General features: G+C 41.1%; 1 protein-coding gene across 8 annotated transcripts in view; it reads right to left on the reverse strand.

Moving 5' to 3' along the window:
• Positions 1-17,545, reverse strand: part of CADPS (calcium dependent secretion activator) — a 478,811-nt gene that overhangs the window by 346,833 nt on the left and 114,433 nt on the right. For all 8 annotated transcript variants that reach the window (XR_003435859.1, XM_027121298.1, XM_027121292.1 and 5 more), the window contains exon 3: positions 12,094-12,426. Coding sequence is in view for 7 of the 8 variants with exons in the window: in XM_027121298.1 (XP_026977099.1) it covers positions 12,094-12,426 (333 nt within the window). In the remaining variant the exon portion in view is untranslated. The remainder of the gene's footprint in view (positions 1-12,093; positions 12,427-17,545) is intronic.

The raw sequence follows: 17,545 nt of genomic DNA on the forward strand, positions 1-17,545 counted from the left end.
TCTTTCTGCTATGATGTGATATATTACTTAACTCAGGGGTTGACAAACGGCAGCCCTTGAGTCAAATCCACCAGCTGCCAGTAGTTTCACTGGAACATAGACAGCCATGCCCACTCCTCTGCATATTGTCCATGGCTGCTTTCACTACAATGACAGAATTAAGTGGTTGCTACACAGGCTGCAGAGCCCACAAAGCCTAAAATATTTACCAACCCCTGGTTTAATTCTTCATTTAACAGCTTTGTAATGTGAATGTTCACGCACGCTTCTGTGGGTGTTCTTTCTCCAAAGAGCAACTTTGTTCTAATTCTGGGGTCACTGGGCCCTGACAGGAAGACGCTCATGACGCAAGACACAAAGCAGTCATGTTTTCAAGTCGTCCAATTGGCTCGATCATGCACTAGCAAGGACAAGACAAGGAAGACAAGCACTTCCTGTTCTTCACTATCTGCTGAACACTGTGGGGCTTTAAGTACGTTTTCAAAAATGAAATCAGGAAACACTTGTACTGATACAGTAGAACCTAGATGAGTGAAGCAAACGTAAACTTTATCGGTCAGACACATCCACTAAAATCCTAACTAGAAAATGTAATACACAGAGTTACAGATGTAGAAAACAAACTTATGGTTACCGGGGGTAAGCAGGGGGGAGGGATAAATTGGGAGATTGGGATTGACATATACACACTATTATACAAAAAACAGATAACTAATAAGGACCTACTACATAGCACAGGGAACTCTACTCAAAACTCTGTAATGACCTATATGGGAAAAGAATCTAAAAAAGAGTGGATATATGTATATGTATAACTGATTCACTTTGCTGTACACCTGAAACTAACACAACATTGTAAATCAACTATACTCCAACAAACATTTTTTTTTTTTTTTTTTTTGTGGTACGTGGGCCTCTCACTGTTTGTGGCCTCTCCCGTTGTGGAGCACAGGCTTCAGACGCGCAGGCTCAGCCACCATGGCTCTCGGGCCCAGCCACTCCGTGGTATGTGGGATCTTCCCGGACCGGGGCACGAACCCGTGTCCCCTGCATCGGCAGGCAGACCCTCAACCACTGCGCCACCAGGGAAGCCCTCCAATAAACATTTTTTAAAAAGAGAAAAGAAAATACACAGAACCGAGCCTCAGCTGACCTTTCTTTTCCTCCAAATTTTAGGGAGAAAAGAACAGGCTACAGAGATAAACCCATGCACATACGGTTGCCTTATCCTTGACAAAGGAGGCAAGAATATACAATGGAGAAAAGACAGCCTCTTCAACAAGTGGTGCTGGGAAAACTGGACAGCTACATGTAAAAGAATGAAATTAGAACACTCCCTTACACCGTACACAAAAATAAACTCAAAATGGATTAAAGACCTAAATGTAAGGCCCCACACTATAAAACTCTTAGAGGAAAACATAGGCAGAACACCCTATGACATAAATCACAGCAAGATCCTTTTGACCCACCTCCTAGAGTAATGGAAATAAAATTAAAAATAAACAAATGGGACCTAATGAAACTTAAAAGCTTTTGCACAGCAAAGAAAACCATAAACAAGATGAAAAGAAAACCCTCAGAATGGGGAGAAAATACTTGCACATGGAGCAACTGACAAAGGATTAATCTCCAAAATATACAAGCAGCTCATGCAGCTCAGTATCAAAAAGACAAACAACCCAATCCAGAAATGGGCGGAAGACCTAAATAGACATTTCTCCAAAGTAGACATACAGATTGCCAACAAACACATGAAAGGATGCTCAATATCACTAACTATTAGAGAAATGCAAATCAAAACTACAGTGAGGTATCATGTCATACTAGTCAGAATGGCCATCACCAAAAAATCTGGAAACAATAAATGCTGGAGAGGGTGTGGAGAAAAGGGAAGCCTCCTGCACTGTTGGTGGGAATGTAAATTGATACAGCCACTATGGAGAACAGTATGGAGGGTCCTTAAAAAACTAAAAATAGAACTACCATATGACCCAGCAATCCCACTACTGGGCATATACCCTGAGAAAACCATAATTCAAAAAGATAGATGTAAAACAATGTTCATTGCAGCACTATTTACAATAGCCAGGACATGGAAACAACCTAAATGTCCATCAACAGATGGCACATATATACAATGGAATATTACTCAGCCATAAAAAGGAATGAAATTGAGTTATTTGTAATGAGGTAGATGGACATAGAGTCTGTCATACAGAGTGAAGTAAGTCAGAAAGAGAAAAACAAATACCGTATGCTAACGCACATATACGGAATTTTAAAAAAACAGTACTGATGAACCTAGTGGCAGGGCAGCAATAAAGACACAGACGTAGAGAACAGACTTGAGGACAGGAAGGGGGGAAGGGAAGCTGGGACAAAGTGTGAAAGTAGCACTGACATATATACACTACCAAATGTAAAATGGATAGCTAGTAGGAAGCTGTGTGTGCTGTGTGACCACCTAGAGGGGTGGGATAGGGAGGATGGGAAGGAGGCTCAAGAGGGAGGGGAAGCTGATTCACTTTGTTTTACAGCAGAAACTAATACAACACTGGAAAGCAATTATACTCCAATAAAGATATTAAAAAAGAAAACCTGAAAAAAAAAAAGAACAGGCTATATAAAAAGAGACTCCTAAAAGACTGAGTACAACACACACATATCTGTCTTCCTAGAATACAGGCTGGACCAATAAACTTACTACTTACTCTCCAGAACCTTTTATGTCAATGGAAAATCGCCACTATTTTCAGCCATTATGTGGAAGAGATGATTTTAAAGTCATATAACCTTGAGTTCAAATCCAGATTTTGCTGTTTGACCTTGGAAAAACTGTTTACCTTCTTTCTCTCTTTTTTAGGTTGCTAATTAAAATGTGGGTAAAATTATCTAGCTTACAGGCATATTATGAGGATTAAATATGATAATATATGTAAAGTACTAGGCTTAGTGCCTGGCACGTGGTCAAGGCTTCATATCTGGTAGGCATTATTACTGTTCCAACTGGAGGTCAGGACATAGATGGGAGGCCTCCCCTGAATAAAAGCCCACCACGATAGACATGCAGAATCACTCACAAGCTGGGCAGGAAAGAGAGCTATGATATTTTATGCATACTTTCAGAAAGGGTTAAAACAAGAGGTTAACAACAAAAATGAACCAGTGCACTACCCTCTCTTACCCAACTTTCTGCTAACTGTAGGTCTGAATCATTAAAGAAGAAGAAGGTAAAGTCAAATAATGAGCATGAGGGGTCTGGGTTGGTGAAGTACGTCAGAAGGCTTGTCAGATGTCTCCCTGTGCATAGCTGTGTCATATGGTTTATAATAGCTTCCATCATTGGGTGAGCAGTGGCAAAATTAGAAAATACTATTTCTGTATGTCCTTTTCTGAAAGTACACCTCTGATTACAATTTTGTGGTTCATGGCTTATAAAAGAACTTCAAATAAAAGAGTATATATATATATATATATATATATATATATATATATTTTTTTTTTTTTTTTGCAGTACGCGGGCCTCTCACTGCTGTGGCCTCTCCCGTTGTGGAGCACAGGCTCCGGACGCGCAGGCTCAGCAGCCATGGCTCACGGGCCCAGCCACTCCGCGGCATGTGGGATCTTCCCGGACCGGGGCACGAACCCGTGTCCCCTGCATCGGCAAGCAGACTCTCAACCACTGCGCCACCAGGGAAGCCCAAAAGAGTATATTTATAATTCCATTTTGGCAACAAAGGGAAGAGCTTTCTAAAATGTCTACAGCAGTTTCGAAGCCTGCATAGAAAATACCCAATTCCCACTGCCTCTCAATTTCAACTTTCCGTTGCAGTCTGTCTCTCCATAATAGCAGGTACAGTTAGACAGAAATATCTGGCTATGTGTTCTAGGAAAAACTGACAGAGAAGTAAGATGAAAAGTCTTGATGGGGTCATCAGAAAATTGTTGCTCTGGGAAATTAAATATTGCTCTCTGGCCCTCTCTGCCCTGTACCCTCCACATCCTTAATTCCCTCTAATTTTGCTCCTGCCAACAGAGTAGAACATGTTCATGTGGTGGATACATCTTGATCTCGTTCCGTATCTCAAGAATGCTGAAATTAGAGTACATCTGGCAAGCAAAGCCATTGAAAACCAGCAGTCCATCAAATATCTAATGACTTACAGGCAGCACGTGACTTTGGAAAGACAAGACTTAATTTCTGTACCTCTTCCTCCAACCTTGTGATGCGAGAGACAGGCTGTGACCAGAAGGAAAGTTTATGGCTAGAGACATACTGTGAACCTCAGGTGAAATCCACACTATAAAATAAGAGAATCAGCAGGTTGATTTAGGTCTCAGATTGACATGCCTGCTCCATTGCTGCACTTTGACTCAAGAGAAACAAACGACCAAACACACACCTTTGTGCAATGTGGGCATTTAAGCCTCAGGAGACCATTAATGCCTTGTCCCCTGCATTTACTAATTTAGTCAGTATTTAGTTGAACGTCTATTGTGTGCCTAGGATTGTGATAAGTATTGGCCGCATAGTGGTGAATGCAACAGACATGGCCCTTGCTCTTAAAGAGATAATCAAGAGGGGGAGACAGACAATAAGAGAACGAATAGTAGGCAAGGTAATTTCAGACTGTGTGAAGTTCTATGATGGTAATAAACAAGGACTCTTACAGAAAAAAAAAAACCAAACAAACCCAAAACAAGGAGAAGCCGATTTTAGGCAGAATGATAAGGGAGGGCTTCTCTTAAAAGGTTACATTTAAATTGATACTGGAAGGAGTTCTAAGAAGAATACTGGGATGGGAGAAAAGCACTTGTGGCCAAAACCCTAGTATGATCCCCAGTGAGTCACACCCTATTCACCTCCCCTTGAGGGTGGGCGACTCTATGAGTTGCTTCTAATCGATAATATATGACAAGAGTGAAGAGATTTTGCAGATGTAATTTAAGTCCTTAATCGGTTGACTTTAATAGAAAAGGATGATTATCTGGGACAGGACCAACTTCATCAGGTAATTTAGACCTTTTTTAAAAGAGGGTCTAGAAATCAGAGACTTGAAGCACCAGAGATGTTCTCTCTCTCTGTTGCTGGCTTGGAAGACTCCTACAGCTGCAAGGATATGAGATGGATCAACAAGATGAGGGATCAGGGAAATGGATCCTTCCCTGTTGCGCCTACAGATGAGAACACAGCCCAGTCAGTTCCTGAATTCCAGCCTTATGAGTCCCTGAGCAGAGAACCCAGCTAAGTAATGCTAGACTTCTGATCTATGAAAACTGTGATATAATACATGGGTATTCTCTTAAGCCACTAAGTTTGTGGTAATTTTTACATGGCAATACAATGAAAACAAATACAATACTCTGAGCAGGTAAATGCTATAAAAGTCATTGGGAGTTGTTTTGTGGTGAGCAAGGAGGAAGACAGCCAGGAGGTAGAACAGGGGCTTGTCTATGAGAAAACAGTAAAGTTTAGGCTTTATCCCAGTATCTGACATGTGGTGGTTAGTGCACAGCAGGTACTTAAAACATCTGTTGGATGAATGAATTTATGAATAATGAAAGAATGTTGCTAAATAGAAGTGCTTAATAGTAGACTGCTATGTCCACCCTCTCAGATTTTAAAACACTTCTTCAATAGATACTTATTGGAAGACCATTAGGTACAGAGAACTGTATTGCTGCCAGAGGGCCAAGAAAAGTGATTAAGAAATACAGCCTGGCCATGAAGCAAATTCTGAGACAACAGATCTCCTGGAAACTTCTAGATTAGGAAAAAGATATGCACTTCTATAGAGATGAAAGACTCTATAATGAGGTATAGATACAACCCAGTACTCTGGGTCACAGCTGAAAGCTGATAATTTGAGGTTTCTCCTCAGTCTAATAAACTGGAAAGCTGCCGAGGGTTAACCAAGTCCAAGGAAGAGAGCCCTGGAGTAAGACAACCACACCATCAAAGGTACATCAAGGACGGACTGGAGGACAGGAAAGGAAATGTTAAGAAAGTCAGTAATTCAGTAATGGTGGCGAATTTAATATTGAAAATGCGAAGATGTTTATAGATTGGGAAATTATATTCCATGTGCCTCCAGTCAAGTCTTCTGGATTATGTGAAAAATCTCCAGAAATCGGGAGAAGATAAATGAAGAGAATACTGTCATCTTCAATTAGTTAGAGTGTGTAGGTTATGCCTGCTGCCCAGGAGACACAAATGATGTCTGAGGAGAAGGTCAGGGTCACACTACTGATATTTCCAGGAGCTACAGGTGAGACTAGTAAGGGCACAACCAGAAATGCTGTTCTCAAAAAGCAGAACTGAAACATGAAGAAACAACTAACTTTCTTAGCTTGTACTCATCCATATCCCCTTGAAAATTAGCTGGGTTGCTTCCCTAAGAAGGATTTATCTTTATTTTAAAATATATGAAAATGAAAACATCTCAGAAGTGTTTTTCAAGGGGAAATGCCCATGCATTTCAGAACAAAGCAATTAAGGATAACTCATAAAATTAAGAAGAGGGGGTAGGAAGTTGCAGACATCTGGTACATCTAACTGGTCATTAAGTCAACTCCAGATGTGGAGGCTACTAAAGGAATGAGGAAAAACAGTGCTTTGCATTCTTTAAACTTTTAAAATACATCATCATCATCTTTGCATTTTATGAAAATGGAAAGCAGGTCTATATTAGTCTCATTTCTCAGATGATAACACCCGTTCTCAAAAAGGTTATCCTACATTTTTTGAGTTAGGTTTAGAATTCAACTCAAATGCTCAAATAGCTACGTAACTGACTGCTTCATTTTTTGAGTTAGGTTTTTGAGTTAGGTTTAGAATTCAACTCATTTTTTGAGTTAGGTTTAGAATTCAACTCAAATGCTCAAATAGCTACATAACTGACTGCCTCCTCTCAACAGTTTAGGAAAATAAAAACAACACTGATTTCACAATAAGGGTTTCCAATGATTTTACAATGATTCTGTTGAGTATGAGCAAGCTCTTCTAAGAGACAGACCCATGCAATCTCAGATAAACACAATCTACTTTTAAAAATTCTATGAGTAAATATGGAGACATTTATTAAGCTTCCTTTTTAAAAAATGGATTGATAGACATGGTTCATGTTATAACAGACAGCTGATATGCTAAGTGATAGAATCACTCTTTGTTAAACATCATTTCTCATTTGAGATAAAAACTGCAGTTCCCAGCAGCACCTCATAGAGAGATCATAGGGACCATCAGAAAGCTACACCAGAAATCAGATTACACTTTCCCCTAAAATGCAATATGCGTACAAGGAACCATGCGTATTTCTGGATTTGGAAGCACCTATGAACTGCTCTGTCTTGTAAGGAGAAGGACCAGAAAATATAAAACAAAACAAAAACCGATACAAGCAGGGTGTGAACGTAAGTCATACGATTTTCAGTTCTGTATCTTTGCCCCTACAAGTGGATCGAATTCTGCAGAGCTGAGTGTAATCTCTGAGAAAGCGAGTGAGTAAATCTATGATTTCTGAAACCTGATTGCAGGGTGTGAGAAGTACAGACTTCAGGTGAAATCTGTTCTCATCAGTCTGGGACTGTTTTCAGGGATGGCGTGAGAGGGATCTATCCCACCGACGTCAGTATTTCAAGGCCCTGGTCACCATAGCCAGGTCTCCTGTATCACTGGTGGCGTGAGATGATGTAAGAGGCAGACTAACGAAGAGCTCCTATTTTAATGGTTATGTTTCACTTTAATGCCTATTGTTTAAAAAGATCTAGTACACCAAAGCTGTGATTTCACGTATATTACTTCTAAGAATAAAGATAGGCTTAAAAAGTGAGTTAGGAGTTGGCTTAATTAGGAATATTAAATAAATAATCACACAGGTAGTACTTGGAAATGGAAAAAATCATCAAGGTGGTATACTAATGGCTGGAGTCTAGAATACATTGCTGAAGATAATTTTCTTCTTATCCCATTGTTTTGATAGTTTCTTTGTTGAGATTTTTGCTATTTGTTTCTATTTACAAAATACCTATGTGCTTCAGGAAGAAAATTTGGAAACGCCGAAAAGCACAAATGAAAACCATGAAAATCAACCATAATGCTATCCCTAAAGATAAGCATAGTGAAGGTTTTATTTTTTACCCATCCAGTACTTTTTCCATAAAAGTGGGATTATGTCTTCACACTCTGGTTCATAGCCTGATTTTCCACTTAGAAATATGTCATGAACATTGCCCCATGTGGTAAGCTTTCTTCTTCAGTTGTTTTACTGGCTGAAGAGTATTCTCTCATACCGTTCAATCAAAATCTAGGTAATTAATCTCCTACTGCTGGGAATTAAAGTTGCTTCCATTTTTTCACTGTCATACAAAATGCTGCAATGAACATCTTTGGACTTAATACTCTTGTACACATCTCTAAGTATCTCCTCATAACAAATTCCTAGAGGGAGAGCTGCCAGGTTAAATGGTTTGCCCATTATAAAGGGGTTTGGCTGCAAATTAACAGATTATTCTATAGAAAGTTTACCATAATAAATTATTCCACCAGTAAGTTATGAGAATACCCAATTCTATAACATTTGTAATGTATTATTATTACCAATGTTATATTTCTTTTAAAATATTTCTGGTATTTGTCAATACAATTGTATAACTCAGATGACTAAAGACATGGAAGTTAAAAATAATCATGTATTTAGAATTAATTTGTGGGTTTTTTTTCTTCTTCATATGCTATTTGTCCTAATTTCTACTGAGTTGAACCACTGAAGCAATAATCAGATGTAGGTGTGAGTATAAAATATAATAATAAATGTCTTAAGTATTCCTGTCCCAAGAAGTACTTCCCTTTATATGTCTTATAATTCTCTTTTAACTAAGGGGACAATCATTATTTTGGAGAGAGAGGACATGATTCTTTTATTATATTTTTTTCTAACTCATAGAACAGATGTTGAAAATACGAGTCAAATTAATTCATTTTTTATGACAAAAGAGCAAAATAAGGTGCTGCCTCTTAACCCTATTCAACAAGTTCAAAGCCATCAAGGTAAGAATGGCATAACAATAGACTCTTTCCAATGACACTGATGTCTAAGCAAGAACAGAATATTTGCATGATAAGCTAGCTGCTGCAATAAGAAGAAAAATGAATTCCTAGAATCACTTTATGCCTAGCAGGTTTAGGAACACTTGACTAACTGTAATTTTGAGTATTACTTATCACCCAGCTGGGTGATTGTCGATCTTTTTGAAGCTATGACAACCCATCTTCTTACGGTAGAGAAGATGGTGGTGATGGATGGTAATGCCACCTGTTTACCCTATTCTACAAGTGCCACATGGGATGCAGTACCATTTTAATTAAAAAGAATAATTAAATTTAATTTCACATTGAGACTTATTTGAGAATTTCGAAATACTTCTTGGCCCATCACAGGAACTCTCTACCTTCAGGTAGGCAATAAGTGCTCTGAATTGAAGTGGGCTTAGAAGAAAGTAGGGTGTCAGGAATTCCTTTGAATGTAATGTATATATTATATTATGAAATGCTAAACAGATTCCTATTTAGTAAAACATCCAGAAATTTCTGGGTCAGCTACAATGGTTGATAAGACCCTACTAACCAGGTAAAGCAAACTGCCATGATCCATTTGTTAATTCAGTGGGCATTTACTGAACACCTACTTTGTGCCAAGAACTGTTTCATGCATTGGAGATACTAGCAAATAAGGCAGAGATGAACTGCCACCCTGATGAGGCCAACATTTTGGTGAAAGATGGGCGGGGAGGGTGAGACAGATAATAAACAGATAAAAACAGATGAACAAGAAATGGAAAATAGTGGTAAAGGCTTTGATAAAAATAGGATGGGGGAATGGGAAAGAGAATGACTTGATGAGGTGTGTGGCAAGGGGGAACTTTAGATGGGGTGGTCTTGGAAAACCTCTTGGAGAAGTTGACATTTGAGCTGTTCCAGTCAGGCAAAGGTCTTGGCAAAAGAGCATTCTAAATTGAGGGAAGAGCAAACGCAAAGGCCCAGAACCAATCTGATGTGTTGGGGAAACAGAAAGAAGGCCAGTGAGTAAGCACGCAGGGAAAGTGGTATAGATCGGGGCTGATTCCTGTTCTTCCTCAAGCCGTAGTGACGAGTTGGAATATCATTCTAGGGGTGATGGGATGCCCCTGGAAGGTTTCAGGCACAGAAATGTCATGATCCAATTTACAATTTTAAAAGATCACTTGAGTTGGTGCGTGATGGGTGCATTATCATGGGGCAAGAAGGGAGGCAGGGTTACCAGTTGGGTAGACACTGGTCATCCAGGTAAAAGATGCGGGTGTCTTGAATTAGGGGGTAGCCATGGAGGCAGGAATAAGGAAACCTCAAAATCCTGTAGTTCTCATGTTAAACATTTACTTATATACAGTGGAATATAACTCAACCATAAGAAAGAACGAAATAATGCCATTTGCAGCAACATGGATGGACCTAGAGATTCTCATTCTAAGTGAAGGTAAGTCAGACAGAGAAAGACAAATATCATATGATATCACTTATATGTGGAATCTAAAAAAAAGGATACAAATGAACTTACTTACAAAACAGAAATAGAGTTACAGACGGAGAAAACAAACTACGAAGGGGGAAGAGGGGGTGGATAAATTGGGAGATTGGGATTGACAAATACCCATTACTATATATAAAATAGATAACTAATAAGGACCTACTGTATAGCACAGGGAACTCAATACTCTGTAATGACCTATATGGGAAAAGATTCTAAAAAAGAGTGGAGATATGTATAACTGATTCATTGGGCCGTACAGCAGAAAGTAACACAACACTGTAAATCAACTATACTCCAATATAAATTTTAAAACATTAAAAATTAAAAAACAAAGAAAAACATTTATGGCACTGTTCTGATGTTGTCTGTTGACTTTTTGCCTCTTCCAGTAGACTATAACATACTTTAACTGCTACCATTTACAAAGTGCCCCATGTTACTCTGGGCTTTACACACATGAATTCTCATAACAGCTGCATCCCAAGTTCATATGTGGGGAGGTTAACTAACTCCCAAGGCCCCAAAGCTAGTGAGGGGCCATCTTAAGATTTACCTAGGTCTGCTGGATTCTGAGCAAGGAACAACTCTTAGCCAATATACTACAGTGTCTTCACTTTACCAACTTTAGGGGCAGAGTTGGTGCAGGGAATCCAGGGCACAGCTGAATTTGTATAATGGTTCTTAAAAGGCAAAGGGCAGCAAAATTACCAGGAAGGGAGGCCCTTGTTTAAAATGCAGATTCCTGGGCCCTACCCTGAGCATGCAGAACTGGAATCTAGGGCTGTGGGCTGCAAATGTGCCTTTTAAAAATGCTCGCAAGCGACATTCAATAAAATCTGCAAAGACTGCAAAGTAGGCACATAATAAATAGTGGGTGAATAAAGAAATGTAACGGGGAAACAGTCACAGGCAATGAAGATCTAGGGTACTTCACTCCCCCAAACTGTGATCCAGAGAAAATGTAAGTTCATTTTTGGGGTGGGCCCAAGTGGAGCCTCAGCTAGCCATCTCAGAAATGTAGATGTGACTGACCTATGGGTATGACAAACTCAGGTGTTCTGGAAGCTTTCTGTTTTAAATAATTTCACTTGACGACCAGGTGCAAAGTCCAGCTGTCTCCCCAACTGAGGAAATACAAGCCCTTCAACTGGTAAATACCACCTATTTTAAAGACACATAATCTTTAAAAAAAACAAACAAACAAACATCATTTTGATCTTTTGGCACTTTCCACACATGGGCCAATTGACCCCTTAGACACAATACACATAATACCCAGGGTCCATGAGATTTTTAGGAGCTCACAAAACATTTAAATTTCTTTTTAAAAATCAGAAGAAAAACCTGAATCTATTCTAGCCTGGATTATATTCAACTTTTACCAATGCAGCTATAAGATGTAATAAAAAATATTTTTTTTAATCAAGAAACGCACATGAAGGCAGTGATGCCTAGGGCACACAGAAATCATCATGTGGCCTGCTTTACTCACAGCTCTGGGCCCAGGTGACAGACACCTTACCTGGCAGGCGTTGTACAAGAGCTGATGCTCGAACTTCTTGATCCCAAGAATGTTCTGGAACATCTCGTAGAGTTGCTCTTTGCTCAGAATGAGCTCGGAAGCTGCGCTGGCTGTCATCCGGGCCTGCTGCTTCCTGGGGTCCTCTTCCCCGCGGTAAATGGCATCAAACTTGGCCATCCAGGAGCTCAGCACGGTCTCCTTGCTGAGGCCGTCGATCTCGGGCAGGCTGCGCACCCTCTTCTCGATGTGCTTCTTGAAGACCTCCCGCGAGTCGTTGGCGGAGCAGCCTCCACTCTGCACCATGCGGGCCACGCGGTCGCTCTTCAGGAACACCTGAGCAACAGCAGGGCAGGACAGACATCAGGAAGCCGCCCGGCAGTAACACACTCCCCGTGAGGCTGGAGGCTGGCGGCTGGGCCTGGGCGGACCCCCTCACGAGCCTCCCGGGAGGCACCAGTGTGAATCGCATCCTGCCCCGCTACCTCCTAGCTGTGGGAACTGAGAGAGGGCCTTTACATGTTTTGCCTTTGTGTCCAAATCTGGAAAATGGGAATAACAATGGCATTTCCTAGGTTGTGGAAAGGATGAAATGAGACAGTCATATCCTGAGAAGCAGCATATAGTGTAGAGACTCAATTGCTCACACAGCCTGGGGCCTTTCTGTGCCACTGAGTGGCAGTATTTCTTTTGGCAAATTAACCTCTTTGTACCTCAGTTTTCTCATCTATAAAATGGGGATAACAGTAGTTTCTACAGCACAAGTGTTTTTAAATGAGGATTAAATGAGTCAATATATGATGAGCACTTTAAAAAGTGGCTCATATTAATGCCATATAAGTTGTTGTGGTTGTTATTATTTTTATATGTAAAGTATCTGGCATGATGTCTGGTACACAGCACTTTCCATAGTACATAGTCCACTATTTACATCTCATTTTAGCCTCTCAGTGCTACTCATCACAATTAAAACTGAACAAGGATTAGGTAAATATGTATTTAACGCCTGTCTCCCCTCCCCAAATGTAAACTCCACGTGGGCAGGGACTGTGCCTTTCTTGTCCCCCCAAATATCATCCATCTCTAGAGGGGAGCCTGGCGCTTTGAGAGTGAATGACAAGGCATTAGACTCGATCCGTTTTGTAGAAGGAAAAACCAAGACTCCAGAGAGGGGAAGGGACTTGCTCTTGGTAACTCAAATTGGCTGACTCTAAACGCACGGTCTTTTGACTTCACCCTGGCTCCTCCCTTTCCTACGGGTCTCACCTGCCTGGTGGGAGAACCCCTGGTTGCTTTGCTGGTGCTGCGTGGGTCCTGGGATGAAGCAGCCATTAAGAATAGTTTGCTTTCACCCCAGTGCCCACCATTCGGGAGCTTATACAAGCTACACAGTTCTAGGGTGTCATACGAGGCAGTGAAGCTGCTGCTTCCCGTTCACAAAGAGGAAACGTCTGACACTTCTGAGCTGTGTCCTGGTCACACTTCAGTAGGTGCATAAATAGCCTTCCAGAGGTGGAAGAAATGTTCACTCCCCTGTCGGATTTCAGGGGATGCCTTTGGTAGGCAATCGCTTGCGGGGCATCTCGTTGCCTCCTGCTTCATCACAAAGCCTTCCTTGGGGAGGAGAGATGTTAGAAAGATGGGTTCCATTTATTGTCAACTGAATGAACTAATTTAGAGAGAAGGGGGGCTGAGGGTGTGCTTCACAGGCTAGAGGCCATAGCCAGCTCCACTGTGCCTGGGAACTGGTACTCAGTTGAGACCTTAGAGTTCATTTAAAAATCAATTATAGAAAAAAAAAGTTTCAAATGAATCCTCAGGCCTTATGGGCTTTAATGAGCTAGCAATTCACCCGAAAATCTGTAATGCTTAATGCAGGTAGTTTCTCCATGTAACACACTGTACCTCAGCTATAGGTCTACATCTCAAAGTACATCAAAGTTGTGAAGCAAAAGAGGAAGTTTCTAGAGAGGCAGTATAACATTGTGACAAGACTTGTAAACCATGATCCCAGGCCAGCTCTGCCACTAACTTGCTGTGTGACCTTGGGTAAGTTACCTCCTTTCTCTGATCCTTTAACTTCTTTTCTGTACAGAGGGAGTTGAACTATAAAAGTTTGAGCTTGTCTTTTCAGCTGTAATGTTTATACTCTTCTCCATGAGTCCATTCACCCTTTCTTTGGACACTCACTGGGGGAAGGCACGTGCCAGCTGCCACGGTTACAGTGGGGAGCAAAACAGATGCTGATCCAGCCCTCGTGCCTCCATGACATCGTCCTAATCATCCCATACAGACATCATTACAATCTGGGACAAGTGCTAGCCAAGGGAAAATACACAGGTTCATGGGTGCCCATAGACAGGAATATATTCCAATATGCAGTTAGGAAAGCCTTCCTGGAGGAGACATGAAATGTGAAAGATGGGTAGGAAAAGAGTGAAAGAAAGGAAAATATGTGTAAATACACTGAGGATCTGAGAAAATAAGGAGAAGCCAGTATGGCTGGGGCAGTGAGGGGTAGGAGAATGACCAGTATAAGATGGGCAGAAGGGGTCAGCTGGCCAAGGACATGGGAGGCCCCATTAAGAACATTGGTTTTCATCTGAAGGGCACTGGGAAGCCACTGAAGGCTTTAAGCTGGGACACGACACAATCAAGTTCACATTCTCTGGCTTTAATGTGGAAAACAGACCTCAAGAGGGACAAGAGAATAGGCAGGAGGCCAGCTGAGAGACACCTTATGAGCATAGGCAAGTGATGATGGTGGCAGGGATGCAAAGGGGTTAATTCTTTGTTGTCAGCGCTAACGACTATCAGAGGTGACTTAAAAACATTCAATCAATGATGAAGCCATATCCTCCTCCCATTTGTCCATATCAGTGTCCCACAAACCTGTAGCAGGCCCCCGTTATAAGCTCTCAGCACCATATTCCTTTCTCCCAAAGCCCTTCCACAGCTGCCATTTGTCTCTGTGACTATTTACTTAATATCTGAGGCTCTAGCTAGACTATAAGTCCCAGGAAGGCAGGAACTGTAGCTGCTTTTTTCCTATTAGTTATTCCAAGTGCCTAAGACAGTGCCTGGCACATAGCTGGTGCTATGCTGAATGACAGAATCGGTGAAGGAACGACACGAACAAAGCAGACATCTCAAAGCAGAGACCCTATGGAGATTATATCTGGATGGCGGAACGAAGGTAAAGGAGAAACCAACAAGCACAATATAATGGTCTCTTAAAACGATTGACTGACGCTACATTTCTCCATGGGACCTGACAACACAGGGTAAGAAATGAGGATATTGGCACGTTGGTCCCAGATGGCATCCATAACTGGTGACCCCTGGACCCTGAGCACATTATCTGTTTCCCACAGTCCCTTCCTTTGTACACAGTAACCACTCAATAAATATTTGTTGAACTACTAGCAGATGGCTTTAGATAAGTCACTTAACTTCTGTCAACCACTCTCTCCTTTGCCATCACATGGGGTTCACCCAGCCAGACTTCTCTGATGAGGATCAAACTGAAAGGACTCTGAAAACTGGAAGGCTCCCTCTGTCCACAGGTAGGATATAACTGCCAGGCCCCAGAACGAAAGGAGATGAGTGGAATGTCAAGAGCATAGAGGAAGGAGGCGGAACATCGAGGTGACAGCCAAGTGCCAAAAGGCAGCAAGACAGCCACGGGGAGAGAAGGCGGTAGCGGAAAACTAATTTTCCAGGCACATCATCTGTCTTGGCTTCTCAGTCTGTCAGAAGGGAAGTGGGGCCAGTGACGTGCTTGCGTCTCTCTAAAACGACCCCTGAAACTCATTTGTACCGGGAGCTCTATCGGGTACTTTGGGTTTTGTTTTCTGTTTCATTTTTTGCTAACTGTTGCGAGAGGCTTCAACTCCAGGCATAACTCTATGCAGCACATCCATAAATCCTCCCTACCTGTCTGCCAACTCCCAGACAGGTAGGTCATGATGGGAGAGGGCAGATGAACAAATAAATACGGAATGGGGAAGGGCAGTCAATTCAGCGACTCAACCCCATCCATCAGTCCTTTGCTCCATCGCCAGAGCCAAGCAACCTCAAGGTTGTTTTAGAAACACACAAGCACATCGGTAACCGATGATTGTAGACGATACGGGGTAAAGCTGACCCAGCTCCGGCTTCTGTACAGACAGGCTGAGAACACAAGATGGATCCTTTCCTGCTCCACAAAAGTGTATCATTTCAACATAAATAAGAAAAATACCTAGATGCCAGAGTAAATAAGATCTTAAAAACCTACAACAACCAGGTTACTAATGAGTTTTACTAATGAATGGCACACACATAATGGGAGCAGTGGGCTTTAGTGTCAGATGACCTGGGATCAAATCCTGGTTCCACCAGGTGCTACCTTGGTCAGCTGAGCGAATTGCTTCAGCCTTCTGGGCTTCAGTTTAATCATCTTTCAAATGGGAATCACAATCACCCTCCCGTGTAGGATTTGAGTGAGGATTCAGTGAGACAATGAATGTCAACTGGTGAGCATGGTGCTCTACTACAAGAATGTAATAAAAGTTACCTGTTATTTTTAAATAGAGTATCATGAAGCCATTAAAAGGTAACTTTTTTTTTCATCAGCATCAAAAGATGTCCATGAACTTATGGTTATCAGGGGGTAAGGGGGGGAGGGATAAATTGGGAGATTGGGATTGACATATACACACTACTCTATACAAAATAGATAACTAATAAGTACAGCACAGGGAACTCTACTCAATACTCTGTAATGACCTATAAGGGAAAAGAAACTAAGAAAGAGTGGATATATGTATATGTATAACCGATTCACTTTGCTGTACACCTGAAACTAATGCAACATTGTAAATCAACTAAACTCCAATAAAAAAAAAAAAACCCACAAAAGATGTCCATGATATGCTGTCAAACCAAAGACTTCCAATGGTAGGGGTGAAGTGGGGCTGGGGCATAGGAGCATAGCCCTTGATTGAGAACATCACAGGTAATAACACTGCTTACTGATGAGAGTATATCTTACATGTGACTTTTGCAGAAGTCGGAAGAAGATAGAAAACAACTGTGAAATGAAACAAGTGGGTTATTAATATTTTTTAGTTACTTTCCATCTTAACATGGAAATCAAGGAGCTATCTTTATGTGTATAGACACATCAAAAAATACCTGGAAAGACATATGCCAAAATGTAATAGTGGTTGTCTAGGATCATGGGATTACAGGTATTTTTCTTAACCATTTCATTTACATTTTTCCCTACATTGTCTATTTTTATATTTGGCATGTTTGACTTTTACAGTCATTTAAAACACCCCTTTCTACATAGAAAAATGAGAAATTTTACCTTCACTGAGGCAAGGTGCATGTTAATTTCTAAAATAAAAAGCATCTTTGGATCTTAAAGTTATTCTTCACCAGAAAGTAAGGTTGTCCTGGGCAAACT

This window comes from Aethalodelphis obliquidens, unplaced genomic scaffold, assembly GCF_003676395.1.
Source record: "Aethalodelphis obliquidens isolate GAN/ISIS:26980383/991018 unplaced genomic scaffold, ASM367639v1 scaffold22, whole genome shotgun sequence".
Lineage (NCBI taxonomy): Eukaryota > Metazoa > Chordata > Mammalia > Artiodactyla > Delphinidae > Aethalodelphis > Aethalodelphis obliquidens.